This window comes from Neovison vison, chromosome 11, assembly GCF_020171115.1.
Source record: "Neovison vison isolate M4711 chromosome 11, ASM_NN_V1, whole genome shotgun sequence".
Classification (NCBI taxonomy): domain Eukaryota; kingdom Metazoa; phylum Chordata; class Mammalia; order Carnivora; family Mustelidae; genus Neogale; species Neogale vison.
Window position 1 is genome coordinate 23829186 of NC_058101.1, and position 27234 is coordinate 23856419.

General features: G+C 41.2%; 1 protein-coding gene across 1 annotated transcript in view; it reads left to right on the top strand.

Annotated features, from left to right (window-relative positions):
• The window catches only part of NMU (neuromedin U), a 203180-nt gene that overhangs the window by 48799 nt on the left and 127147 nt on the right, over window positions 1-27234 (top strand). Inside the window, exon 4 of the mRNA XM_044225929.1 lies at window positions 754-842. Within this exon, the coding sequence (XP_044081864.1) occupies window positions 754-842 (89 nt within the window). The remainder of the gene's footprint in view (window positions 1-753; window positions 843-27234) is intronic.

Sequence of the window (27234 nt, forward strand, 5' to 3'; positions counted from 1 at the left end):
CAGGCGCCCAGATCATACTCTTAACTTAGCCATTCTGACTCTTTAAAGTGATTTTGCTTATTTCTGATCTCATCCATAATGAATCATGATGACTGGCCAAACTCTTAGGATTCTTGAACTTTTCTTGTACCCCCTCTAATCAAATTGTTCTCTTTGCTTCCGTCTATCACTGCATTCCAAAAGGTGCTCTATTTAAAAAAAAAAAAGAAACATTATCTTTAAATAATCCATGGGTTTTTCTTCAGTTAGGCCCTTCTAGTTTTTCATCTGTTTAATCCATGTCTATCTACTGTGTTTGCCTACTGACTAAATTAGGGAAGTGCTTTGAACGGAATGCAGACCCAAGCTTTCAGAGAAAGAAAATCTGGTTATCAATCATGACCTAGACTCCAATGGCTTAGTTTGGAATAATATCCATAACGCTATTTTTCACTCTTTCCTCACTTCCTCAGGGATCTCACTGTGCTCTGTGACTGGGTCTATTTCCCTGGTTCTGGATTCTAGTCTCTTGTCTTTCCCCATGGGTCCATTCTAGAAGCATCTTGACTTGGCCTTTTTGAGTTGTAACCATCTTGGATTTATGTGGATTTATGAGAGTCTTTGAAATGTGAGAAGGTAGGCAGCTATCTGCTTTACCTGTGCTAAATCTTGGCCTTTGTTCAGATGGCTACTCTTTATATTTTTAAAATAATGCCTACTTAAACTTCCTACGCTTACATGATATTCCTGATAATTTTATATTATTTTTCATAGCTGCACAGAATGGAACTTCTTTTTTTCATGGACTCCTGACAGTGACGCCATGCCCCTGGACCTCATCATCCATCTGCCGCCATCTGTTGGTATGTGCAAGCTACAGAGTTGACCTGTTCACACTTCCCTGCCAGGAACCTCGTATGTTGGTATCACCTTTGTCATCACTTTTGTTATTGCTTACTTCAGGGAAATTAATGTGCTGGCTAGTGACATTTTCATTTCCCATTTTAGGACTTTTGGGTGTGATGTGTTTTTAAAAAGCCTATCCAGTATATTAATAATGGACAAGGGATGGCGTCATGCAAGCACACAGGGCCTTGAAGACCAAGGTCTCAGGGGATTCAGAAGAGCAAATTATAGAGTACATTTTATGTCTTGGAAAGGGAACAGATACTATAATGAATTTTTAAGTTAGCAATTTGTTTAGTCTCCTGAGGCCCTGGCAGCTTGCTGAGGTTATGGGGGTAAAAGCACCTGCAGAGAGGAATTTCTCAGTCAGAACCAACATTTAAAGTAGTGGTGTGTTAATGCTTAAAAAGAAGTCCTGCATACATTTTTTATAACTTCTAGCGTTTGCAGCTGGATCTAACGAAGGATGCTCCGAGAAGTTGAGCCAGCTTGCCATTGTCCAGGCTCCACTTTACATTATTTATGTTCTTTCCAATACAGCCTACGGCACATTCTTAAATTAAAGACAGCTTTGCTAAAAGTACTAGGGCCTGAATGGAGGCATGTGGCAAATGCCATGGAGTCTCTACCTTTTTTTTGGACCCTGCTGTTCTTATTTAGGAATACTCAGTGATTTAACTTAAAATTAGGCACATTTTTGAAGGATTCTGATTTCATGGGGCTGCTCTTCAAGTGAGGAACTATTATGTGATTAGTGTTTGATTGAATGTTCAAAGGGGAAAGTTTCTATTGCAGTGTCAAGTGGAGATGTGTCATAAAGAATTGGATCAGAGCTCAAAGGTAAATTGAAGATTCCATGAATTTTTATGATCTAGGCACAGAGTAATTTAAGTTTAAAAAGAGAAACCAAGTATTCTGGCACTCTTCAGCAGTAGGCTAAAGAGGTTATGACCTAAATTCAAATGTAGTCCTGTAGACCATTGTTTTCTATGGCACCAGAAATATGGAAATAAGAAATTTATATTCTGGAGTTCCCAGGGGCTTGAGTTGCAAATGCAGACCTATTAACATTGTTGCCCAAATCATGGGAAACCTTGGCCTCCATTTTATCCCCTCCTGAAACATTTCTTCTTATTTCAGGCATCCCCAAGGTGGTGTCTGCTTGTGTTCAGAAGTTTATGCATGCACATTTTTCTCTTGCTTCTTCACCAAGCTCCTTCTGCTGCCCTGGGAGCATTGCTGGGCATAGGGCTGGTTCTACAGTCTGTTGTGGGATGTAAAGGGCTTCCTCTCCATGCCCTTCAGGTTCATGGTTAGACCTTCTCTTCATCACAGTTTGAAATCAGAGCTGTGTGCTATGAAGGGGGCAGTCTCTACCCCATTCCACTTCTCTCCTTGTCTTCCTCTTCTGGGTACCCTCCTAACCTGGAAAAGAATAGCTTTTTCTTCCATCAGAGAATGATCTTTTTGATGATCATTCTAATCTGATCTAATTCGGTGCAGATTGCTTTTCACAAAGGTCTCTAGGTCACCAATTCTGCAAACTAGATTGCAGACAATTTAGTTTGGATACGGGACACCCTGCTGCAAATGCAGTTTTACTTGAAAAACAGGAAATGTAAGGAGCTGCGGGAGAACACTCGTCAGTGCAATAGTGAATGTTCAGACAAGCTTAAATGACAATCAGGAACATGTTCTGAGGAACATGAGTACCTTTTGATTGACCTTTGAGATTTTCTGCTGGCCATGATAGACCCTTACTTGTTTATTCTCCATTCCTTTGTGCTACAACTGCACATATAGAAAAGGTAAAGATGGAAGAAACTTAAAAATGGAACATTCAGTATTTCTGCTCTAAAGAAATAACTCCTTAAAAATTATCTATCATAAGTAACTCCTTTTCCCGTGTGTATTCTTTCTCTCTCTCTGTACATACACATACAGTCATTCTGTATGTTGTGCAATAGATCTTGCTTTTTCTCACTTTATTGGCATACATAGGTATACCTCATTTTTTATAGGTATACTGTATGATATATAGTTGTATTAAAATCTCATCAACTAGCCATTCATTTGTGGACATTAGAATTATGAAATATTATATTTACAAATAAAACAATGTCACATAATTATCTGTTATAAGTAACAATTGAATGCCCACCAATGTCACTGTGCATTTTTTACCAGACTCAAGTCTGAATACTTTCTGTTCTGATGATACTCATCAATGTTCACATCAGGAAAGAACCCTGAAGAAGGGTCTTGTTTATACTTATTCCGCCTAAGTAAATAATTTCTGTGTTTTAAGTCTAGATTCACTAAGTCATTAGTGTTCAAGTGTAGTCAAGACCATAAGTTCACTTCAAAACTTACTTGGGATTTTGCAGTTTTACAGTTCATAGCAAGAAAGAGGCCAATTCAATACTTTCTAATAACGAATATTTTAAATCACTGTCCTATTTAAGGAGGGAAATGATTATTCTTTGTTATACAATAGAAGCAGAACTATGGTGAATTAATTTTCTAATTCTTTTTTTCCACTCTGTTGTGCCTGTACTGCTAGCCCCTCCCTAACTCTGGACATGAAAAATGCCTCATACTTGCTTCCAACATGGGCCATCACCACCACGGTCAGCAGGAGAGGACTGTGGTTCTGTAACCCCATATTGTTCGACCTAATGCGGATACCAGGCCTCCCTGTGGGTTCATCAGGATTAATCCTGTTGTGCCTCACATACCCCAGAAGGCCACATCCCCATGCTTCCATATTGCCTATAGTCTCTGTTACTGTTCTCTACCTCCACTCATCAGACCCAATTTCTTCCTCTTCCCCAACCTCCCACACTCTTCCCCAGGCCATTTGGAATTTATGGGCTGTCACAGCAAACCCTCCAGATCCCCAGCTACTGCTCAGAATGTCCTCATCACTTGCTTGACCTACTGAAACCTGGGTGCTTGCTACAGACATTACCTCCCTGCGGTCATCTCCAGTGGGGAAGCAGCTTATTATTGATATTCTCTTATCATTGTCATTATTACTATCCATAATGCAAGCACTAGAGGCCCTGGAGATTGGGGTGAGTGTCCGTCTCGCACCCCGTTCATCTCTCTTCCTTCTTCCTTCAAACACCCAGCTCCTTCGGACTTTATGCCTTCAGACTTTACCACCCCTCTGTGTTGCTGTATCTGCAGCCTGTAGACCCTCCTCATTCACGGCTGACCAGCCTGCCTCACTGTCCTCCTGTCACAAGTCCCTGGCATCTTTTCTGGAGGTTTTGCCTCCAGCATCTTGGCTTCTTTGATCCTGGATTGTTCTTTCTGCCTCAGCCACCACTCCTGCTGTCTACACTTCGGCATTCCTGGTATCCATAACTGGACTAGGTCCACATCTTGACTTCGAGTCCCCGCCTCTGGACCAGCATCTCCCGTGCTTCCAGCCTGCCTGTTCTAGTCCTCGCAACCTAGCAGTCCCTCGGAGGTGTCTGGCCCTTTAATTCATTGACCTTTCTCTCATTTTTTTTCTTTAACTATTATTGTTCCTGCTTTTATTGTTGGTTCCCTCCATATTCAGCTTAAGACCTCCATTCTCACTATAATCACACCCCTTCAAATATCCTCTCGCTCTTCTATCTCCCTCCCTCTCTCAAGCCTGAGCCTGAACAGCTAAATAATGTGGAGAAAAAGCACTCAGGCATGTTAGCCAGCCTCTCTTTAAATTCTTGGCTACTGCACCATAATGTATTTTATTTCCTCAGTATATTAGCTTCCTCCCTCCCTAATGTGACCATTTCAATTCCTTTCCTCTCTCCTAAATTCTTCTCCTCACTTAGATTCATTTGATAATCTTGCCCCATGTACTGCTTAATAAAGACACAGGATGAAGCAGGAACCCCTCTTCATCATTGCCAGTCCGGCAGAGAGCTTCCCTCTCTGGAACTGGAGTTTCCCTTTCACTCCATCTCTGTGGATGAAGCATCCCCGAGAGTATTGAAAACACCAGTCTGTCCTCTGGTACCGGGCTCCTGTCTCCTCGCACTTCTTGGGGACAGGGCTCCCACAGTAGTTTGCCTTTGCGGCCAAGTACAGGGGCCGTGAGACAGACTTGCCTGAGCCTGAGTCTCGGCTCTGCCACCTCCCAGGTGTATGATGGGACATCCGTCTTCTTCAGCTGACCCTTCTGTTAAGGTTTTCGACTTCCCAGAGTCATGCAGATTAAAAGGGAGGATTTAGTGACCTGCTTAGGACAGGACGAGACTCACAGCGAAGGCTGTGTCTGCCTGAGCTGTCTCTGGCACAGTCAGCCCCTCCCTCTCCTGGATCCTTCCCTGCTGCATGCAGACGTGCTCTGGTCATTTCGGGTCTTCAACAAACAGATAAATAGACTCTTCCCTTCTGGTCACATTTCCCCAGCCCCACCCACTACCTGGTCATTTCTCTGCTCCTCCAAACAACGAAGTTTCTCAATTCCATCCGCTTCTCTTTTCCTTCAATTCTCTTGTTTTAGTCCAAGCCTCTCTAACCTGGATGGCTGCAACGGTTTTAGGATCCATTCACTGTAAATCAGATAATGCCACTGCACTCCTTAAATACCTCTCCCAGGAGTAGCACAGACACTTTTAATGGCAAACAAAGCCCTTCACCCTCAGTATTGGTTAGATACTGCCAGGGTGATACTGAAGAACAAACCGCCCTACAAAATCTAGCTTAAAACGACTCTTTTCTAATGGATCTGCTGGTCAGCCAGGGCCGCTCTGATGATCCGGCTGGTTGGCTCCTGCGTGTTCACGTCGGCTGGCGGCTGGCTGACCCAGCGGCATGGATGGGCCGTCTCTGCTTCGTGCTGCAGCCTTGCTTCGAGCCGTTCTGCTCCTTGGGCCTCTCTTCCTCTTCCTGGCACAGTCACCAATAGGCAATGGTGGCACAAGAGGACAGACCTAAGTACTTAGCACAACTGACATCCCACCAACCAAAGACAACTGTGGGGCAGATTCCAAAGGTAGGGAGATCTACTTCCGAGAGGAATTGCAGTGATATGTCAAAGGAAAGGACATGAACGTGTGTGTGTGTATATGTGTGTGTGTGTGTGTGTGTGAGAGAGAGAGAGAGAAAGAGAGAGAGAGAGACCCCCCACACACACACATATACACACACATTGGGACTAATAACTCATTTTCTGACATCTCACCAGTGACCTCACCCAGTGACCTATGGGTCACTTTTCTCTTCCTCGAACACAACAAATTCCTTCCCATTCTAGAGCTGTTTGCACTATGTTACCCTGTGCTATAAATTTGCTGGTTGCTTTAGCATTAAAGTTTGCTTTCCAGAGGATTCCAGCGACATGACAGCTATTCCTTTTCTTCATTTTTTTAAGCCATTAATTTCATCTTGGATGATCTATACCCTTAGAGCATTCATTGACTTAAGGATAGATCTGAAAGCCTTTCAGATTCACTATCAAGTCAATAAAACACTTTTATTTTCCTCTAAGACCATGAAACCTGCCAAAAGATGAAAAACAAATTAAATTGCTCTCCATTTGCTCAACAGGAGTAACGGGCCGTAGGTGGAGCTCTAAGGAAAAAAGCAGATTCACTGGAACTTTAGAATTTGGGACATGAGAGGACTTGGATTTTGTGAGCCCCTGAATTTCACAGATGCGATTGTCTCAGCATTTGTAAACTAATTTTGTTTTTCTTTATTCAGATGACCACATATTTAGCAGTTGTTTAGGTGCTAGAGTGCCTGCCAGGCAGCTTGTGGGGTGTCCTGTGACCCTGAGGAGCAAAGTGGGCAAGGATGGAGGGGGTGGGGCTGGGGGCTGGCCCCAGAGGTGCTTCTGTGCAGTTTCACGGATGGAAAGGCCTCATGGAGGTGGAGTTCAAGGTGTTGTACTTTGTGTTTCCGAGGGAAGAAGGAAAGGAGAGGGGTTCGGGGCCTGGGGAACAAGGCATGCTGCTTCCTTACTCTCCTGGCTTAGGGAAGGCAGCCACCTTCCTGATGAAGGAAAGGGGAGTGTTTACAGCAGCACTTGGTGGATCCAGGCCAGATAGCAGGGGTGTGTGTGTATATGCGTGTGTGTGTGTGTGTGTGTGTGTGTGTGTGTGTGTATGTGTGGTCTCCTCCCCCACCCCCTCTTCTGCACATTTGGGTGCCACATAATCATCACAATCATGATTAACATAACAGTAGCTAGCCTAATTGAGGGCTTTCTGCAGGTCAGATAATATGAAAAATGCTTTACCCCTGAACCCATTTGACCCTTACACTAATAACTCTTGGCAGTAAGACTACTATCATTTCTATTTTAAAAGATGAAGTAATGGAGGAGTAGAGTTTTCAAAGGACTGACCAGTGATACAGCCAGATTTATGCTCAGGTCCATCTGGTGGTGTCACCCATGGGCTTTACCACCGTACCACACTGCCCAGAGCAGAGGGTGAAGAGTCCAGCTAAGAAGCGGCAGGGCCGCCCCAGCACTGTGGGCAGGGAAGGCAGCGTCACACTTGCGAAACCAGCGTGGGGAAGCGTCCCCTAGGAACCAAGAGATGCTGTCTACAAGCTGCTACTGTCTGCATTTCACCCACAGTGGGAGGGAAAGGTGTCCTGACTGCGGTGACCAGAAGCGAAGATCTACATATGATTGTGGCAGAAGCAGGGAGCATGTTGATGTCTGGGTCAGGAAAAATCTAAGGGTCACCCAGGGCCCCTGTTGGAGACCAAAGAATTTAACACCCTTGAAGTTAACACCCTTTGAGTTTCATCAGCTAGGAAGCTCGCATATGCATGCTATTTATTAGCATTATTCGGAAGGGTTCATTGGAGCAGGCACCCTGCCTTCTTGCTGTGTAACACTTCGGTCACTCTCGGAGACGTAGCTGCACCCTGGTGGAGGCTCAGATGACCAGGCTTCACTCTCCTGGTGGGCCTCCTCACGTCCCATGGCAGCTCTGTCCTGTTGGTCAGCGCCACTCTGGCCTCACCCACCCACTTCATCCCAGGCAAGAGCAGAGAGTGTGAAGAACCAGGAGGCTCCAAGGCAGGAAGTAGGATGCATGAAGCTGGTGGGCAGCAGAGCCGTTTAGAAGGGGCTTTGATCTAGGCCTTGCACCAGTCTGATTGGCCGGTGGGGAAGACCAGAAATAGCAGAAGCAGTGAACACTGATGAGCTAGTTCTGCCAAAAGGTTTTGCAGCACACGACCGCTACCTTTCCTGCATCACACGTGGTTGTCATCAGCATCAAAGGCAATAATGCAGAGAGCTTGTTTAATAAATTGTGGTCCTAGGCATAGGGTACTTTTAGAGCTCTGTGGCAAACTGTATTATTTATAAACATTCGGTCTGGCCCTCGGTGGAAGAATTGTTCATCCCTACCCTGTTGATACAGGCTTGGTCCTGTGATTTGCTTTGGCCAATTGCCTGTTAGCAGAAGTGGTGTATGTAATTTCTGGGCAGAAGTTTTAAGAACCATTATGTGGTTCTAGAACCACATTCTCTTTCCCTCCTCTGGCTTCATCGGGACGCAGCCTCTGCCAGTTTAACAGTGATTCCAAGAGCAGCCAAAGCCCACTGCTGACCCAGGATGGGCACATGAGTGAGGAATAAACGTTTTAAGCTGCTGAGAGTTCTTGGGTTGTTTGATGTCACAGAATAGCCTTGTCTTGCCCAAATGATACCCAGCTAAACCCTGAAGTCTTAGGATGTTTCTGGAAATTAGCTACTAGAATGGTAAAAGCTACTATTTATAACCAAGATTGAAACACTTAGGAAAAAGCTAAGGAAAAAGCCTTCGTTTCAGTTTGAACAGAAGAGACTCTTTTTTACTCATTGTTATATTTTTAAGTTTTTCTTCATATCTTATGCTTTAGTCTTTAGCTGGAGTTCAGTTCTTAACTGGCATATACATATATATCCCAGTGTGCAGAAAATATGTGTACATTATATTTCTTTACCTTCTGTGCACAAACTTAGATTTATGTATAAATCTATTAGGAGATATGATAAAACTGATTATTGACTTAAAAATCATTTTATACATTTTATACATTTGAACTTCACTATCTTTTTTTTTTTTAAGATTTTAAAAAAATTTTTATTTATTTGTTAGAGAGAGAGAGCAAGCACAGGCAGGCAGAGTGGTAGGCAGAGGCAAAGGGAGAAGCAGGCTCCCCGCGGAGCAAGGAGCCCGATACGGGACTCGATCCCAGAACGCTGGGATCACGACCCAAACCAAAGGCAGCTGCCCAACCAACTGAGCCACCCAGGCATCCCTGAACCTCACTATCTTTTTATAAAAAGTAGCATTGTGCAGATTGTTGGAAAATATCATCTATAAAATAGAATAGCCTGTTTGAGGGGTACTTAGTAATGTCACCACTGACAAAATTTATATAATTGAAAAATTAAGAAATGGCCCATTTTTTTTTTTAAATCAAGCCTACCTGAAACTATCGGCATTTATTTTTAAGTGGAAAGAGAAATACTTTTAAAATATTACTGCCATTAAAAATTATTTCATGAAATAAATAATGAACTATTTTTTAATAAATTTTGCTCCAGGAGAAGTATATGATATTAAAAAAAAATTACACTCATGTGACTTGACCAGAGAGAAACAGAGCAAATGACTTTACAAGGTACTTCGAAAGTGTGTATGTGGGATGCCTGGGTGACGTAGTCGGTTAGGTGTCTACCTTCAGCTCAGGTCATGATCCTAGGGTCCTGGTTCTCTCTCTCCTCCCCCTGTCTGTGCTCTCTCTCTGACAAAGTCTTAAAAAAGAACCCCAAAAAACAGAAGTGTGTATGTGTATATATTGTATATATATGTGTATGCAAATGGCAAGAAAGATTTATTCTTTTTAGTTTTGTTTTTAGGCTTTTTGCTGTATTCTTGCAGAGTACAAGAACAATGTCAAGAAACATGTAGTTTTCTAAGGTACAATTTTCTGTTTTCTGTAGACAATTCTTACAGTTTAAAGGAAAGTCATTAATAGATTTGTTTGATATTTTTGATTTGAAATTTAGGAAATCTTCTATAAATTTGACTGGGGTTGAAGTTAATAAGTAGGTTGAAAAGTACATGGGCCTGAAGACATATAGACCTGGATCTGATTCCTAATGTTATCACTACTTATATGTATTTGGGCAAGTATATATACTTCTTTTACCCTCAGTTTTTTACATATATAAATGGACATATTAATACAGCCCTCTATGCTATTGATTAAAAAGAGAAGAGAAAATCGTCTTATCTTTTCTTTTGCATCTGTTTGTTTTCATCTGGATAGTTAGAACAGTGCCCCATACCACATATTCAGTAAATACTTGTTGAATGAATGAGTGATTGAATGAATGCACAACATGGGTCAAAATACTAAAACAGGTATATAAACTTTATGAGTTAGTATCAATTTCTGGATCTCTCTATTGCACTTTTTTCTAGAACACCATCAAATCAGGCAGTATAATCATCTATCAGAAACCAGTAGCATATTTTTGTGTATGTGCACATGTGCATTCTTTTTTTTAAATTAACATGCAATGTATTCTTAGCCCTAGGGATACAGGTCTGTGAATCGTCAGGCTTACACACTTCACAGCACTCACCATAGCACATACCCTCCCCAGTGTCCACAACCCAACCACCCTTTCCTGACCCCTCTCCCCCTGGCAACCCTCAGTTTGTTTTGTGAGATTAAGAGTCTCTTATGGTTTGTCTCCCTCCTGATCCCATCTTGTTTCACTTTTTCCTTCCCTAACCCCAAATCCCCCACTTTGCCTCTCAAATTCGTCATATCAGGGAGATTGTATGATAATTGATTTTCTCGGATTGACTTATTTTGCTCCGCATAATATCCTCTAGTTCCATCCACGTCGTTGCAAAAGGCAAGATTTCATTTCTTTTGGTGGCTGCATAGTATTCCATTGTGTATATATACCACATCTTCTTTATCTGTTCATCTGTTGATGGACCTCTAGGTTCTTTCCATAGTTTGGCTATTGTGGACATTGCTGCTATAAACCTTCGGGTGCATGTGCCCCTTTGGATCACTACATTTGTCTCTCCTAGGGTAAATACCCAGTAGTGTGATTGCTGGGTCATAGGGTAGCTCTATTTCCAACTTTTTTGAGGAACCTCCATGCTGTTTTCCAGAGTAGCTGCACCAGCTTGTGTTCCCATCAACAGTGTAGGAGGGTTCCCCTTTCTCCACATCCTTGCCAACATTTGTCATTTCCTTACTTGTTAATTTTAGCCATTCTGCGTGGTGTGATAGACTGCTGTCTCATTGTGGTTTTGATTTGTATTTCCCCGATGCCAAGTGATGTGGAGCACTTTTTCATGTGTCTGTTGGCCATCTGGATGTCTTCTTTGCAGAAATGTCTGTTCACGTCCTCTGTCCATTTCTTGATTGGATTATTTGATCTTTGGGTGTTGAGTTTGATAAGTTCTTTATAGATTTTGGATACTAGCCCTTTATCTGATATGTTGTTTGCAAATATCTTCTCCCATTCTTTCAGTAATCTTTTGGTTTTGTTGACTGTTTCCTTTGCTGTGCAAAAGGTTTGATCTTGATGAAGTCCCAATAGTTCATCTTTGCCCTTGCTTCCCTTGTCTTTGTCAATGTTTCTAGGAAGAAGTTGTTGCAGCTGAGGTCAAAGAGGTTACTACCTATGTTCTCCTCAAGGATTTTGATGGATTCCTTTCTCACGTTGAGGTCTTTCATCCATTTTGAGTCTATTTTTGTGTGTGGTGTAAGGAAATGGTCCAATTTCATTTTTCTGCATGTGGCCGTCCAATTTTCCCAACACCATTTGTTGAAGAGACTGTCTTTTTTCCACTGGACATTCTTTCCTGGTCAAAGATTAGTTGACCATACAGTTGGGGGTCTATTTCTGGGCTCTGTATTCTGTCCCATTGATCTATGTGTCTGTTTTTTTGCCAGTACCATACTGTCTTGATGATAATGGCTTTGTAATAGAGCTTGAAGTCTGGAGTTGTGATTCCATCAACTTTGGCTTTCTTTTTCAACATTACTCTGGCTATTCGAGGTCTTTTCTTGTTCCATATAAATTTTAGGATTTTTTTTCCATTTCTTTGAAAAAAAAAAAGGATGGTATTTTGATAAGGATTACATTAAACATGTAGATTGCTTTAGGTAGCATAGACATTTTCACAATATTGGTTCTTCCAATCCATGAGCATGGAGCGTTTTTCCATTTCTTTGTGTCTTCCTCAATTTCTTTCATGAGTACTTTACAGTTTTCTGAGTACAGATTCTTTGCCTGTTTGGTTAGGTGTATTCCTAGGTATCTAATGGTTTTGGGTGCAATTGTAAATGGGATTGACTCCTTAATTTCTCTTTCTTCTGTCTTGTTGTTGGTGTATAGAAATGCAACTGATTTCTGTGCTTTAATTTTATATCCTGACACTTTACTGAATTCCTGTATGAATTCTAGCAGATTTGGAGTAGAGTCTTTTGGGTTTTCCACATAAAGTATCCTATCATCTGCAGAGAGTGATAGTTTAACTTCTTCTTTGCTGATTTGGATGCCTTTAATTTCCTTTTGTTGTCTGATTGCTGAGGCTAGGACCTCTAGTACTATGTTGAATAGCAGTGGTGATATTGGACATTCCTGCCATGTTCCTAACCTTAGTGGAAAAGCTCTCAGTATTTCTCCATTGAGAATGATATTTGCTGTGGGTTTTTCACTGATGGCTTTGATGATATTGAGGTATGTAACCTCTATCCCTGCACTTTGAAGAGTTTTGATCAAGAAAGGATGCTGTACTTTGCAAATGCTTTTTCAGCATCTATTGAGAGTATCATATGGTTCTTGTTCTTTCTTTTATTGATGTGTTGTATCACATTGCTTGATTTGTGGATGTTGAACCACCCTTGCAGCCCTGGAATAAATCCCACTTGGTCATGGTGGATAATCCTTATAATGTACTGTTGGATCCTATTGGCTAGTATTTTGGTGAGAATTTTCGCATGTGTTCATCAAGGATATTAGTCTTTAATTCTCCTTTTTGGTGCGGTCTTTGTTTGGTTTTGGGATCAAGGTAATGCTAGCCTCATAAAATGAGTTTGGCTGTTTTCTTTCCATTTCTATTTTTTGGAACAGTTTTGGGAGAATAGGTGTTCTTCTTTAAATGTTTGGTAGAATTCCCCTGGGAAGCCATCTGGCCCTGGGCTCTTGTTTGTTGGGAGATTTTTGATGACTGCTTCAGTCTCCTTACTAGTTATCAGTCTGTTCAGATTTTCTATTTCTTCCTGGTTCAGTTTTAGTAGTTTATATGTCTCTAGGAATGCATCCATTTTTTCCAGATTATCAAATTTGCTGGCATATTGTTGCTCATAATATGTTCTTGTAATTCTTTGGATTTCTTTGGTGTTGGTTGTGATCTCTCCTCTTTCATTCATGATTTTATTAATTTGGGTCCTTTCTCTTTTCCTTTTGATAAATCTGGTCAGGGGTTTATCAGTCTTATTAATTCTTTCAAAGAACGAGCTCCTAGTTTTGTTGATCTGTTCTACTGTTTTTTGGTTTCTATTTCATTGATTTCTGCTCTGATATTTATGATTTCTCTTCTCCTAGTAGGTTTAGGCTTTCTTTGTTGTTCTTTCTCTAGCTTCTTTTGGTGTAGGGTTAGATTGTGTATTTGAAACCTTTCTTGTTTCTTTTTTTTTTTTTTTAAATTTTATTTATTTATTTGACAGAGAGAGATCACAAGTAGGCAGAGAGGCAGGCAGAGAGAGAGGAAGGGAAGCAGGCTCCCTGCGGAGCAGAGAGCCCGATGCAGGACTCGATCCCAGGACCCTGAGATCATGACCTGAGCCGAAGGCAGTGGCTTAACCCACTGAGCCACCCAGGCACCCCACCTTTCTTGTTTCTTGAGAAAGGGTTGTATCGCTATGTATTTTTCCTCTCAGGACTGCCTTTGCTGTGTCCCATAGATTTTGAACAGTTGTGTTTTCATTATCATTTGTTTCCATGAACTTTTAAAATTTTTCTTTAATTTCCTGGTTGACCCATTCATTCTTTAGTAGGATGCTCTTTAGCCGCCATGTATTTGGGTTCTTTCCAACTTTCCTCTTGTGATTGAGTTCTAGCTTCAGAGCATTGTGGTCTGACAGTATGCAGGGAATGATCCCAATCTTTTGGTACCAGTAGAGACCTGATTTGTGACCCAGGATGTGATCTATTTTGGAGAATGTTCCATGTGCACTAGAGAAGAATGTGTATTCTGTTGCTTTGGGATGGAATGTTCTGAGTATATCTGTGATATCCATCTAGTCCAGGGTGTCATTTAAGCCTTTATTTCCTTGTGGCTCTTTTGCTTGGATGATCTGTTCATTTCAGTGAGGGCAGTGTTAAAGTCCCCTACTATTATTGTATTATTATCTATGTGTTTCTTTGATTTTGTTATTATTTGGTGTATATAATTGGCTGCTCCCATATTAGGGGCATAGATATTTAAAATTGTTAGATCTTCTTATTGGACAGACCCTTTGAGTATGATATAGTGTCCTTCCTCATCTCTTATTATAGTCTTTGGCTTAAAATGTAATTTATCTGATATAAGGATTGCCACCCCAGCTTTCTTTTGGTGTCCATTAGCATGGTAAATTTTTTCCACCCCTCAGTTTCAATCTGGAGGTGTCTTTGGGTCTAAAATGAGTTTCTTGTGGCAGCATATTGATGGGTCTTGGTTTTTTATTTTTTATTTTTTTTATTAATTTTTTATTTTTTATAAACATATATTTTTATCCCCAGGGGTACAGGTCTGTGAATCGCCAGGTTTACACACTTCACAGCACTCACCAAAGCACATACCCTCCCCATAACCCCACCCCCCTTCTCCCAACCCCCTTCCCCCCAGCAACCCTCAGTCTGTTTTGTGAGATTAAGAGTCACTTATGGTTTGTCTCCCTCCCAGTCCCATCTTGTTTCATGGATTCTTCTCCTACCCACTTAAGCCCCCATGTTGCATCACCACTTCCTCATATCAGGGAGATCATATGGTAGTTATCTTTCTCTGCTTGACTTATTTCGCTAAGCATGATACGCTCTAGTTCCATCCATGTTGTCGCAAATGGCAAGATTTCATTTCTTTTGATGGCTGCATAGTATTCCATTGTGTATATATACCACATCTTCTTTATCCACTCATCTGTTGATGGACATCTAGGTTATTTCCATAGTTTGGCTATTGTGGACATTGTTGCTATAAACATTCGGGTGCACGTGCCCCTTTGGATCACTATGTTTGTATCTTTAGGGTAAATACCCAGTAGTGCAATTGCTGGGTCATAGGGCAGTTCTATTTTCAACATTTTGAGGAACCTCCATGCTGTTTTCCAGAGTGGTTGCACCAGCTTGCATTCCCACCAACAGTGTAGGAGGGTTCCCCTTTCTCTGCATCCTCGCCAGCATCTGTCATTTCCTGACTTGTTGATTTTAGCCATTCTGACTGGTGTGAGGTGATATCTCATTGTGGTTTTGATATGTATTTCCCTGATGCCAAGTGATATGGAGCACTTTTTCATGTGTCTGTTGGCCATCTGGATGTCTTCTTTGCAGAAATGTCTGTTCATGTCCTCTGCCCATTTCTTGATTGGATTATTTGTTCTTTGGGTGTTGAGTTTGCTAAGTTCTTTATAGATTTTGGACACTAGTCCTTTATCTGATATGTCGTTTGCAAATATCTTCTCCCATTCTGTCAGTTGTCTTTTGATTTTGTTAACTGTTTCCTTTGCTGTGCAAAAGCTTTTGATCTTGATGAAATCCCAATAGTTCATTTTTGCCCTTGTTTCCCTTGCCTTTGGAGATGTTCCTAGGAAGATGTTGCTGCGGCTGAGGTCGAAGAGGTTGCTGCCTGTGTTCTCCTCAAGGATTTTGATGGATTCCTTTCTCACATTGAGGTCCTTCATCCATTTTGAGTCTATTTTCGTGTGTGGTGTAAGGAAATGGTCCAATTTCATTTTTCTGCATGTGGCTGTCCAATTTTCCCAACACCATTTATTGAAGAGGCTGTCTTTTTTCCATTGGACATTCTTTCCTGCTTTGTCGAAGATTAGTTGACCATAGAGTTGAGGGTCTATTTCTGGGCTCTCTAGTCTGTTCCATTGATCTATGTGTCTGTTTTTGTGCCAATACCATGCTGTCTTGATAATGACAGCTTTGTAATAGAGCTTGAAGTCCGCAATTGTGATGCCACCTACTTTGGCTTTCTTTTTCAATATCCCTTTGGCTATTCGAGGTCTTTTCTCGTTCCATATAAATTTTAGAATTATTTGTTCCATTTCTTTGAAATAGATGGATGGTACTTGGATAGGAATTGCATTAAATGTGTAGATTGCTTTAGGTAGCATAGACATTTTCACAATATTTATTCTTCCAATCCAGGAGCATGGAACATTTTTCCATTTCTTTGTGTCTTCCTCAATTTCTTTCATGAGCACTTTATAGTTTTCTGAGTATAGATTCTGTGCCTCTTTGGTTAGGTTTATTCCTAGGTATCTTGTGGTTTGGGGTGCACTTGTAAATGGGATTGACTCCTTAATTTCTCTTTCTTCTGTCTTGTTGGTATAGAGAAATGCAACTGATTTCTGTGCATTGATTTTATATCCTGACACTTTACTGAATTCCTGTACAAGTTCTAGCAGTTTTGGAGTGGAGTCTTTTGGGTTTTCCACATATAGTATCATGTCATCTGCGAAGAGTGATAATTTGACTTCTTCTTTGCCGATTTGGATGCCTTTAATTTCCTTTTGTTGTCTGATTGCTGAGGCTAGGACTTCTAGTACTATGTTGAATAGCAGTGGTGATAATGGACATCCCTGCCGTGTTCCTGATCTTAGCGGAAAAGCTTTCAGTTTTTCTCCATTGAGAATGATATTTGCGGTGGGTTTTTCATAGATGGCTTTGATGATATTGAGGTATGCGCCCTCTATCCCTACACTTTGAAGAGTTTTGATCAGGAAGGGATGCTGTACTTTGTCAAATGCTTTTTCAGCATCTATTGAGAGTATCATATGGTTCTTGTTCTTTCTTTTATTGATGTGTTGTATCACATTGACTGATTTGTGGATGTTGAACCAACCTTGCAGCCCTGGAATAAATCCCACTTGGTCATGGTGAATAATCCTTTTAATGTACTGTTGAATCCTATTGGCTAGTATTTTGGTGAGAATTTTTGCATCTGTGTTCATCAAGGATATTGGTCTATAGCTCTCTTTTTTGATGGGATCCTTGTCTGGTTTTTGGATCAAGGTGATGTTGGCCTCATAAAATGAGTTTGGAAGTTTTCCTTCCATTTCTATTTTTTGGAACAGTTTCAGGAGAATAGGAATTAGTTCTTCTTTAAATGTTTGGTAGAATTCCCCTGGGAAGCCGTCTGGCCCTGGGCTTTTGTTTGTTTGGAGATTTTTAATGACTGTTTCAATCTCCTTACTGGTTATGGGTCTGTTCAGGCTTTCTATTTCTTCCTGGTTCAGTTGTGGTAGTTTATATGTTTCTAGGAATGCATCCATTTCTTCCAGATTGTCAAATTTGTTGACGTAGCATTGCTCATAGTATGTTCTTAAAATAGTTTGTATTTCTTTGGTGTTAGTTGTGGTCTCTCCTCTTTCATTCATGATTTTATTTATTTGGGTCCTTTCTCTTTTCTTTTTGGTAAGTCTGGCCAGGGGTTTATCAATTTTATTAATTCTTTGAAAGAACCAGCTCCTAGTTTGGTTGATTTGTTCTATTGTTTTTTTGGTTTCTATTTCATTGATTTCTGCTCTGATCTTTATGATTTCTCTTCTGCTGCTGGGCTTAGGGTTTCTTTCTTGTTCTTTCTCCAGCTCCTTTAGGTGTAGGGTTAGGTTGTGTACCTGAGACCTTTCTTGTTTTTTGAGAAAGGCTTGTACCGCTATATATTTTCCTCTCAGGACTGCTTTTGTTGTGTCCCACAGATTTTGAACCGTTCTATTTTCATTATCATTTGTTTCTATGATTTTTTTCAATTCTTCTTTAATTTCCCAGTTGACCCATTCATTCTTTAGAAGGATGCTGTTTAGTCTCCATGTATTTGGGTTCTTTACAAACTTCCTCTTGTGGTTGAGTTCTAGCTTCAGAGCATTGTGGTCTGAAAATATGCAGGGAATGATCCCAATCTTTTGATACCGGTTGAGTCCTGATTTAGGACTGACGATGTGATCTATTCTGGAGAATGTTCCATGTGCACTAGAGAAGAATGTGTATTCTGTTGCTTTGGGATGAAATGTTCTGAATATATCTGTGATGTCCATCTGGTCCAGTGTGTCGTTTAAGGCCTTTATTTCCTTGCGGATCTTTTGCTTGGATGATCTGTCCATTTCAGTGAGGGGAGTGTTAAAGTCCCCTACTATTATTGTATTATTGTTGATGTGTTTCTTTGATTTTGTTATTAATTGGTTTATATAGTTGGCTGCTCCCACGTTGGGGGCATAGATATTTAAAATTGTTAGATCTGTTGGGTCTTGTTTTTAATCCATTCTGATACCCTGTGTCTTTTGATTGGGGCATTTAGCCCATTTACATTCAGGTTAACTATTGAAAGATATGAATTTAGTGCCATTGTATTGCCTGTAAGGTGACTGTTACTGTATATTGTCTCTCTTCCTTTCTGGTCTACTACTTTTAGGCTATCTCTTTGCCTAGAGGACCCTTTTCAATATTTCCTGTAGAGCTGGTTTGGTGTTTACAAGTTCTTTTAGTTTTTGTTTGTCCTGGAAGCTTTTTATCTCTCCTTCTGATTTCAATGATAGCCTAACTGGATATAGTATTCTTGGCTGCATGTTTTTCTCATTTAGTGCTCTGATTGTATCATGTTAGTTCTTTCTGGCCTACCAGGTCTCTGTGGATAAGTCTGCTGCTAATCTAATATTTTTGCCATTGTATGTTACAGACTTCTTGTCCCAGGCTGCTTTCAGGATTTTCTCTTTGTCACTAAGACTTGTATGTTTTACTATTAGATGATGGGGTGTGGACCTATTCTTATTGATTTTGAGGGGGTTCTCTGTGCTTCCTGGATTTTTATGCTTGTTTCCTTCACCATTTTAGGAAATTCTCCACAATAATTCTCTCCAATATATCTTCTGCCCCCTCGCTTTCTTCTTCTTCTGGAATCCCAATCATTCTAATATTGTTTCGTTTTATAATATTGTTTTGTTTTATGGTATCAGTTATCTCTCGAATTCTCCCTTCGTGGTCCAGTAATTGTTTGTCTCTCTTTTGCTTAGCTTCTTTATTCTCTTTCATTTGGTCTTCTATATCACTAATTGTCTCTTCCTCATTTATCCTAGCAGTAATAGTCTTCATTTTCGATTGCCTCTCATTAGTAGCTCTTTTGATTTCAGCTTAGTTAGATTTTAGTTCTTTTATTTCTCGAGAAAAGGCTATTACTTCTCCAGACAGGGTTTCTCTAATATCTCCCATGTCTTTTTCGAGCCCAGCTAGCACCTTGAGAATCGTCATTCTGGGGGAAAAAAAAATCATCATTCTGAACTTTAGATATATTACCAAGGTCCATATTGATTAGGTCCCTAGCCTTCAGTACTGCCTCTTGTTCTTTTTTTTTGTGGTGAGTTTTTCTGCCTTGTCATTTTATCCAGATTAGAATATATAACGAGTGATGCCTGGGTGGCTCAGTCAGTTAAGCCACTGCCTTTGGCTCAGGTCATGATCCCAGGGTCCTGGAATCGAGTCCCGCATTGGGCTCCTTGCTTGACAGGGAGCCTGCTTCTCTCTCTGCCTCTGCATACCACTCTGCCTGCTTGTGTGGTCTCTCTCTCTCTCTTTCTGACAAATAAATAAGATCTTTAAAAAAAAAAAAAGGAATATATGAACAAGAGAATAAAATACTGAGAGGGTGGCAAAGACCCCAGAAAAATGTACTTTAACCAAATCAGGAGAGACCCCAAACTCGGGGGAGAAGAAAGGGGGTAAGAAGTTTTTAAAAAATTTTTAAAAATTAAAAAAATATATATATGTATATGTGTGTGTGTGTGTGTGTGTGTGTGTGTGTGTGTGTGTGTATGACTGGTGAATAGAACAGAGCCACCCACTTGATTTTGGGTGTATTTTGGTCTCTTAGAGGAAACTACCTCCCAAAATTTTAAAGAAAGAAAAACTTACATATATACAAAAATAAGGGTAAACATGATGAAGGGATGGAATATGACTGTAAAGATGAAAATAAAAAAAAATTCTAAGAACAGAACTGATAAGTTGGTTGGAAAAAGAAAGAAAAAGGAAGTGGAGAGAATTTGCTCAGGCTGGAGACTAGAACAAAGCCCTGTGCTGCTAGATTTAGGGTACCTTTTGATCTTTTAGAAGAAATTGTATCCCAGAATTTTTAAGAAGAAAAAAACCTATATGTATACAAAAAATAAAGTTAGATACAATGAAGGATAAAATATGACTATAATAATAAAGGTTTTAAAATATTTTTTAAGAAAGTATTGTTAAGATAAACTAGTTAAAATGTTAAAAGAGGAAAGAGGAAAACTTAAAAAAGTAGAGTAAGAAAAAAATAAAATTAAAAAAATTTAACTTTGCAAGACTAAAGAATTACGGAGAGAAAACCATGAATTCCGTGCTTTGCTTTTCCTTCCTCTGGAATTCCGCTTTTCTCCTTGATCAGTGAGCTTGGTCTTGGCTGGATGCTCTTGCTGATCTTCTTGGGGAAGGGCCTGTTATAGTGATTCTCAAATGTCTTTGCCCGAGGTGGAATTGCACTGCCCTTTCCAGGGGCTGGGCTAAGTAATCAGCTCGGGTTCGCTCCCAGGATCTTTCGTTCCCTGAACACTTTCCGTAGAGCTGTGGAGGATGGGAATGAAAATAGCGGCCTCCCAATCTCCGGCCTGGAGGAGCTGAAAGCTCAGGGCCCCACTCCTCAGTGCACCCTCGGAGAGATGCACTCAATCACTCCTGTCTCCCTGGTCTCGGGCGGCGCTCCAAGCTCACCCGGCTTGTGACTGAGCGTTTCTGTCTCTGGCGCACAGCCCCATTTGGAGTCTCCAAACCCAGCAGATCTTGCCGCTCTGCTCTTCCAGCTGATGGAGGTGGGTCTCCCCAGATCTGCCTCTTGTGGGGTCCCTGCTCACAGAGCAGTGGCCTAACTGTGCCATGGATCACAGTTTAAGGTAACTCCAAGCTGAGAGCTCACTCCTCAGCTCCATCTCTGTAGCCGGTTTCACTGCTCTGATACCTGTGAGCTCTGCTACACTCAAATACCCCCGATCCTTCTCTGACCCCGTGGGACCTGAGACCACACTGTCCCTGTGAGGGCTCCATCCACTCTCTCATAGCTTCTGGAGCAATACCCTTCAGTGGAACAGACTTTTAAAAGTTCGAATTTTGTGCTCTGTTGCTCCGCCGCTTGCTGGGAGCTGGTCCCTCCCCGCATGGTCTATTTTCTCGTGGCTTCCATTCATTTCTCCGCACGTCCTACCTTTCAGAAAGTGGTTGGTTTTCTGTTTCTAGAATTTCTGCTCTTCTTCTCTTCGATCTCCTGTTGGGTTTGTAGGTATTCAGAATGGTTTGATAACTATCTAGCTGAACTCCTGCGATCTGATGTCATCTCAAGTCTGCTACTCCTCAGCCATCTTGACCCCTCCCCTTGCACATGTGCATTCTGTAGAGTACTGTTCATTTTAAGATTTCATGACACAGATACACCCAACAAGGTAAATACATCACCATGCTTTTAATTTACATATGATTTATATATTCACCACTGATACAAGACCCGCTATATGTTACATTACCTACGATCAAATGCATGAATTCAAGTAAACTGTAAGACAAAAGGTAAAAACATTTTTAAAATCAAGGACAGTAATCACCAACCAGCAGAAAGCCATATAGCTTAAGAGCAGGTCAATTGATTTTTAAGTTTCATTAATTTTTGGTTTTGTTACATAATATTCTGATAGCCCATTCATGCTCATGCCCTCCCCCTGCCCTGCAGCCCAGACATTTATATGGGGGATAAAGGCCCAGAGAAAGAGAAGAAGAGGACATTTGTCATACTCTTGCCAGTAAGAAGTTTGTAATCTGAAAGGAGAGACCAGACACAAAAAATATACTGTCTAATCAGTGCTCTGATAAGGTGTGTAAAGTCCCAAAATGTGTAGCACAGACAATGGTAATGTGAGGGTAGGTAACAAGGCACATAATGTGTCTAAATGCACCATATTCGGAAGTCAGCATCGGGAAGACCACGGTGAAAAGGCATTTTGAGCAGTGGCTTCACCTGTCAATCTTGAGATAAGGGCTATTGATCCTGCAGTGGTATATGTAGATCACAGTCTTAATAGCATCTTAGAAACAGGAAAACCACTGTGTATCTTCGCAAAGTCTAACCATACCATGACATGTCATATCAATTCCAAATGACAGGAGTGTGAAAAATGAGCCACTGATGTTCTGGATAGATGTGAATTCTGTTAGTGTTTAAAGGGAACAGTGCTATTTTAGCTTGAGGGTTTGCTCCCCAAAGTGAGTTTCCTTTCCACGTAGGATTAAAAGAGTTCTTTGTGTGGGGTTTTGCTTTTGCTACTGTGGAGCTGGGGTCCCACACCCCATATTATCCTGCAAAGAGACCAGAGGCCCCAGGCCAGCCCCAGGTGTAGTCAAAGCACAATGGAGGCAGTGTGGCAAGGAACTTGGCTTATTTTCTCCTGGAGTTGCCTCTGATTATCCCTGCAATTTTGGACCAGTTTCTGAACCTATTTTAGAACATGTTTGGATAAGTGTATTAACTGTGTTCCTAGTTTCTGTAAATTTAATGCTTTAACATCTGCCCTCCATGTATATGCTGGACATGCCTTGTTTTGGATAACCCAGTACTATGCCTTGGTCACCTTGCCTGGGCCTCTGGCCTCCCTCATTCCCTCCCCAGCTTCCTCAGGAGTCTTTCTGGGGGCATGTTTTTCCAGTACAAACCAACTGATGCAAAGTCCACACTCCATCCATCTCCCTTATCAGACTCTTACACTCTGGGGCATTTGCACTGGCCTTAATGAGCCCAGGGCCTTAATGAGCCAGGGCCAAGTAGGGACAGCTCCCTAACTAGCGAGCCCCACAGCCCGCTGAAATTATTCTGATAATCCTAAACCTATTTACCTGCTTCACCCATTCCTTCTCATGCAAGCCACAGTAGAAGCTTTGCCCATAGCATCCCCTTCTTTCTTCTTCACGACCAAGCCCAGTATTTCCTCATGTGGCCCCCTTTTCTTGGAACTGTGAGCAGCAAACCAGCTTTGCCGTGGCAGCTGTCTCTTAATCTGTTGGACTCAGATTTTCTATTAACGTACTATATTTTATTTTATTTTAAAGACTTTATTTATTTTAGAGAGAGAGAGTATGCGTGAACAGGAGTTGGAGCAGAGGGTTAGTGACTAACGGACTCCTCACTGAGCATAGACCCTGACATGAGGTTCGATCTCATGACCCTGACTGAGATCATGACGTGAGCTGAAACCAAGAGTCTGACACAACCGACTGAGCTTTAGGTGCCCTAAAGCATTTTAAAACAGTAAAGAGCTGATTCTGCTACAAGTCTGCCAAACTACAGTGGAGGCTCAGAAGAATGAGAACTGGGAACCCTGGAGAAAGTCTCTGTAGGTTGTAGGGGCCTCTTGTGTTTGCCTGGTCCATTCTGCTTGCTTTCTGTCCACCTGGTCCATTCTGCTTGCTTTCTGAGGGCTGGCTTCTTTCGTTGTCTGAGTCACCCTCCGAGGTGCCCTTGGGTGACAGGTCTGTTCAAATCCAGCATCCGTATCTTAAGTGCCTGAGGCTTTCTGTGTCTCTCTTCTGAATTCTTGTGAAAAAAAAAAAAAAAATCTGGTCAGGCCAGTACAGCCTTAAATAAGCTGCCCAGGAGCCAGCTGCAGCCAGAGGGAAGGACAGACATGGCTGTGAGGCTTTCAGAGGTGAAGTGGGAGGAATAAGGTCATTGAATGACGCCTAGTACCCGAGGGCATGTCTCAGTATTATTTCAAAAAAGTAAAGAAAGGGATTCTATTTTCAAAAAGTATAAATAACTGAAAATCCTACGAGTTATTCTTTAAAACCAGGTTTGTTTAGTCAGGTAGCTCATTTCCCAAAGCACAAAGGTGAAATCGAGAATTGCAATGTGATCAAGGCCCGTCTCCTAGCGGAAATGATCCACTGATGACTCCTCAGAGTTCTGAAGGAAATGCGGATAAAAACCGTACCTGTTGTTCACACTGTAAGTGATGCCTTGGACTTCTGTGGAAAGTTTAAGCCTGGAAATTATTCAACAATAAATGAATAATTGTTTCAATGACTAAGGTGAGACATTATGAAAGACTAGTAAATGTAAAAATTAAACACTGAGTGTGCTTATTAGAGCTTAAAAGAATTATAGGTCAGGGTAAGGGGTTTAAAGTAATTTGGTTAAAATAAATCTAACACTAAGACTTAAAATTTTAAAAAAGGTGATGCTTTAATTATTTTAGTTTCAAGAGATACTATGCAAATGGTAAAGAAGTAGAGTACAGCTTCTTTGTTAGGGACTGAACAGCCTTGTGTCTCCCCTCCCCCAGTTTCTGTGTTGGCCCTAACCCCCAGCATGCCTGTATTTGAAGACAGGGATTTGTAGAAGGAAAGTTAAATCGGATTACCAGGGTGGGGCCTTGATCCAACAGGAAAAGTGTCCTACAAAAAGTGACAGCAGAGAGCTTGCTTAGGCTCCCTCTCTCTCCACATGCATGCAGTGAGGAAAAGTCACGGGAGGGCAGGTGAGGTGGTGGCCGTCAACAAGGGAGGGCATGTGAAGTGGTGGCCGTCAACAAGTCAGGACGAACAGTCCTCACCAGCACCTGAGTCAGCCGGCACCTTAGTCTTGGACTTCTAACCTCTGACACTGTGAAGAAATAAATTTTTTTGTTTAAGCCACCCAATCTATGGTCGTCTGTCATGAATGCCTAAGCAGACAGACATTCTTCAAGTCTTTTGGCCATGAAATTTATTATTAACTTTATTTCATTAATAAATTTATTTATTATTAAATATCACTGCTACGTCCTTTGAGTTTTTTCCATGCTGAAACAAAACCCAAAAAACCCTGCACTGTTTCCCAGAGAATCTGAGGAAGGAAGCTAGTATTTCTCTCTTTAAAATAGGAAAATGGTGTCAGCATCTTTCCTAAATCCATTAGCAATAAAGTGCCCCTGGTTGCCCCAGTAGGGCGTGGTGAGATGAAGATGGCCAAAATGTGAGTTAAGGTATTTTTAACTTAAGTATATTTTAGAACTTACATATGAATTTGTTTGGAAATGAAAATTTCAAGCCCCTGAGTCCCATAGCTGTTTTCCCTAGCTCTGCTAAACGGTTTCTAGTTGGAACCAAAGTCTGAACCTAGGTTATTTCAAGACTTGGGGACAGTCACAGGGATGAAAGGCTACTTCCAGGCCATCCTAATTCTCCATGACCCTGTAAACTGACTATATGAAGTATAGGGGTAATGACATAGACTTGCTGATTGAGAGGTGGTTAGAAGTCCTTAGGCATGGCAGAAGTGATTTGTAGGGGGCCTGGGGTGGATTTTAGCTGCAGACTACTTACTTATTCATATTCTATCATCCAGTGAATGACGTCCAAATTCCCATACCTTTGTTAACATTTATTTTTAAAATTGAGGCAGAGTTAATAGACAGTGTTATATTAGTTTCAGGTGTACAATATAATTCAGCAATTCCATACATTACTCAGTGCTCCTCGAAGTAAGTGTCTCTCAATCCCCTTCACCTGCTTCACCCATCCCTCCCTTCCCCCTTGTCCACTTCCTTTCTGGAAACCATCAGTTTGTGCTCTGTATTTAAGAGTCTTGTTTTTTTGTCTTTTTCCTGTGTTTATTTATTTTATTTTATTTTTTTGGTGCAAAAAGGTGGTTTATTAGAGCACGGGGACAGGACCCGTGGGCAGGCAGAGATGCAGCTGCCTTTCCTGTGTTTATTTATTTTATTCCTTGAATTCCATTAATGAGTGAAATCATATGGTATTTGTCCTCTCTGACTGACTTATTTCACTTAGCATTGTGCTCTCTAGACCGATCCATGTGGTTGCAAATGGTAAGGTTTTATTCTTTTTTATGACCAAGTAATATTCCTGTGTGTGTGTGTGTGTGTGTGTGTGTTTGTACCACATCAAAGAAAATGAAAACACTAATTTGAAAAGATATATGCACCCCATGTTTGTTGCAGCATTATTTTACAAATTCCTGTGACGACTTCTTTTTTTTTAAAGTAGGCTCCATGCCTGGCGCAGAGCCCAGTGTGGGGCTTGAACTCATGGCCATGAGATCAAGACCTGACCTGAAATCAAGGGTCAGACTCTTAACTGACTGAGCCACCCAGGCACCCCATTCTACAACTTTTAATCAGAGGTTGGCTTGTGGGCCACTACACATTGGCCTACAGGCATTTTTATGAAAATTTGCTAATATTTAAACACATTAAGAACTCTCATAAAAATCAAGCTTTGTGGCTTATTTTAAAAAACTAGAAGAATTGGGGCACCTGGGTGGCTCAGTGGGTTAAGCCGCTGCCTTCGGCTCAGGTCATGATCTCAGAGTCCTGGGATCGAGTCCCGCATCGGGCTCTCTGCTCAGCAGGGAGCCTGCTTCCCTCTCTCTCTCTCTGCCTGCCTCTCTGCCTACTTGTGATTTCTCTCTGTCAAATAAATAAAAATAAAATCTTTAAAAAAAAAAACTAGAAGAACTGGTTGGATCTGAATAATGTACATTATTATACATTATTATAATACTGTAGCCAAGTCATGAGGTCCCCAGTCTTTGTGACTTCTTAGTGTCTTTGACCTGTCTTTTCCACTCATTCATATTATGGGTCATTTGAGATCTAAGACCTTCAAGAAGGTTGCTCTACACCCACCTCTTTCTCAGAAGCCATTGGCTGCTGGATCAGAGCAATAGGCTAAAACACTGTAAATGTGTCATTACTCGTTATGTGCACATAAATTATGAAAGAGGGGTTTCATTAGAAGATTGTTTCTGTCTAAATCAATCAAACAAAACCCCTCCTTGGGGAAACACAAACCATCCCTGGGCAGAAAGAGTCAGTGTCTGGAAGAAAATCCAGTTTTGCAACTTCAAATAAACTTGCCTTTCTATTTACATTTTAGAAATGTCTTATATTTTATTAAATCAGGTGTAAGTAAGCAAGCTTCTTAGCCACTCTGAAGACTCAGTGAATACAGCTGGGTGCCATGGACAAACTGAAGGTAAACAGAAGCAGGAGAGATTGGACAGGAAATGAAAAGAGGGCAAG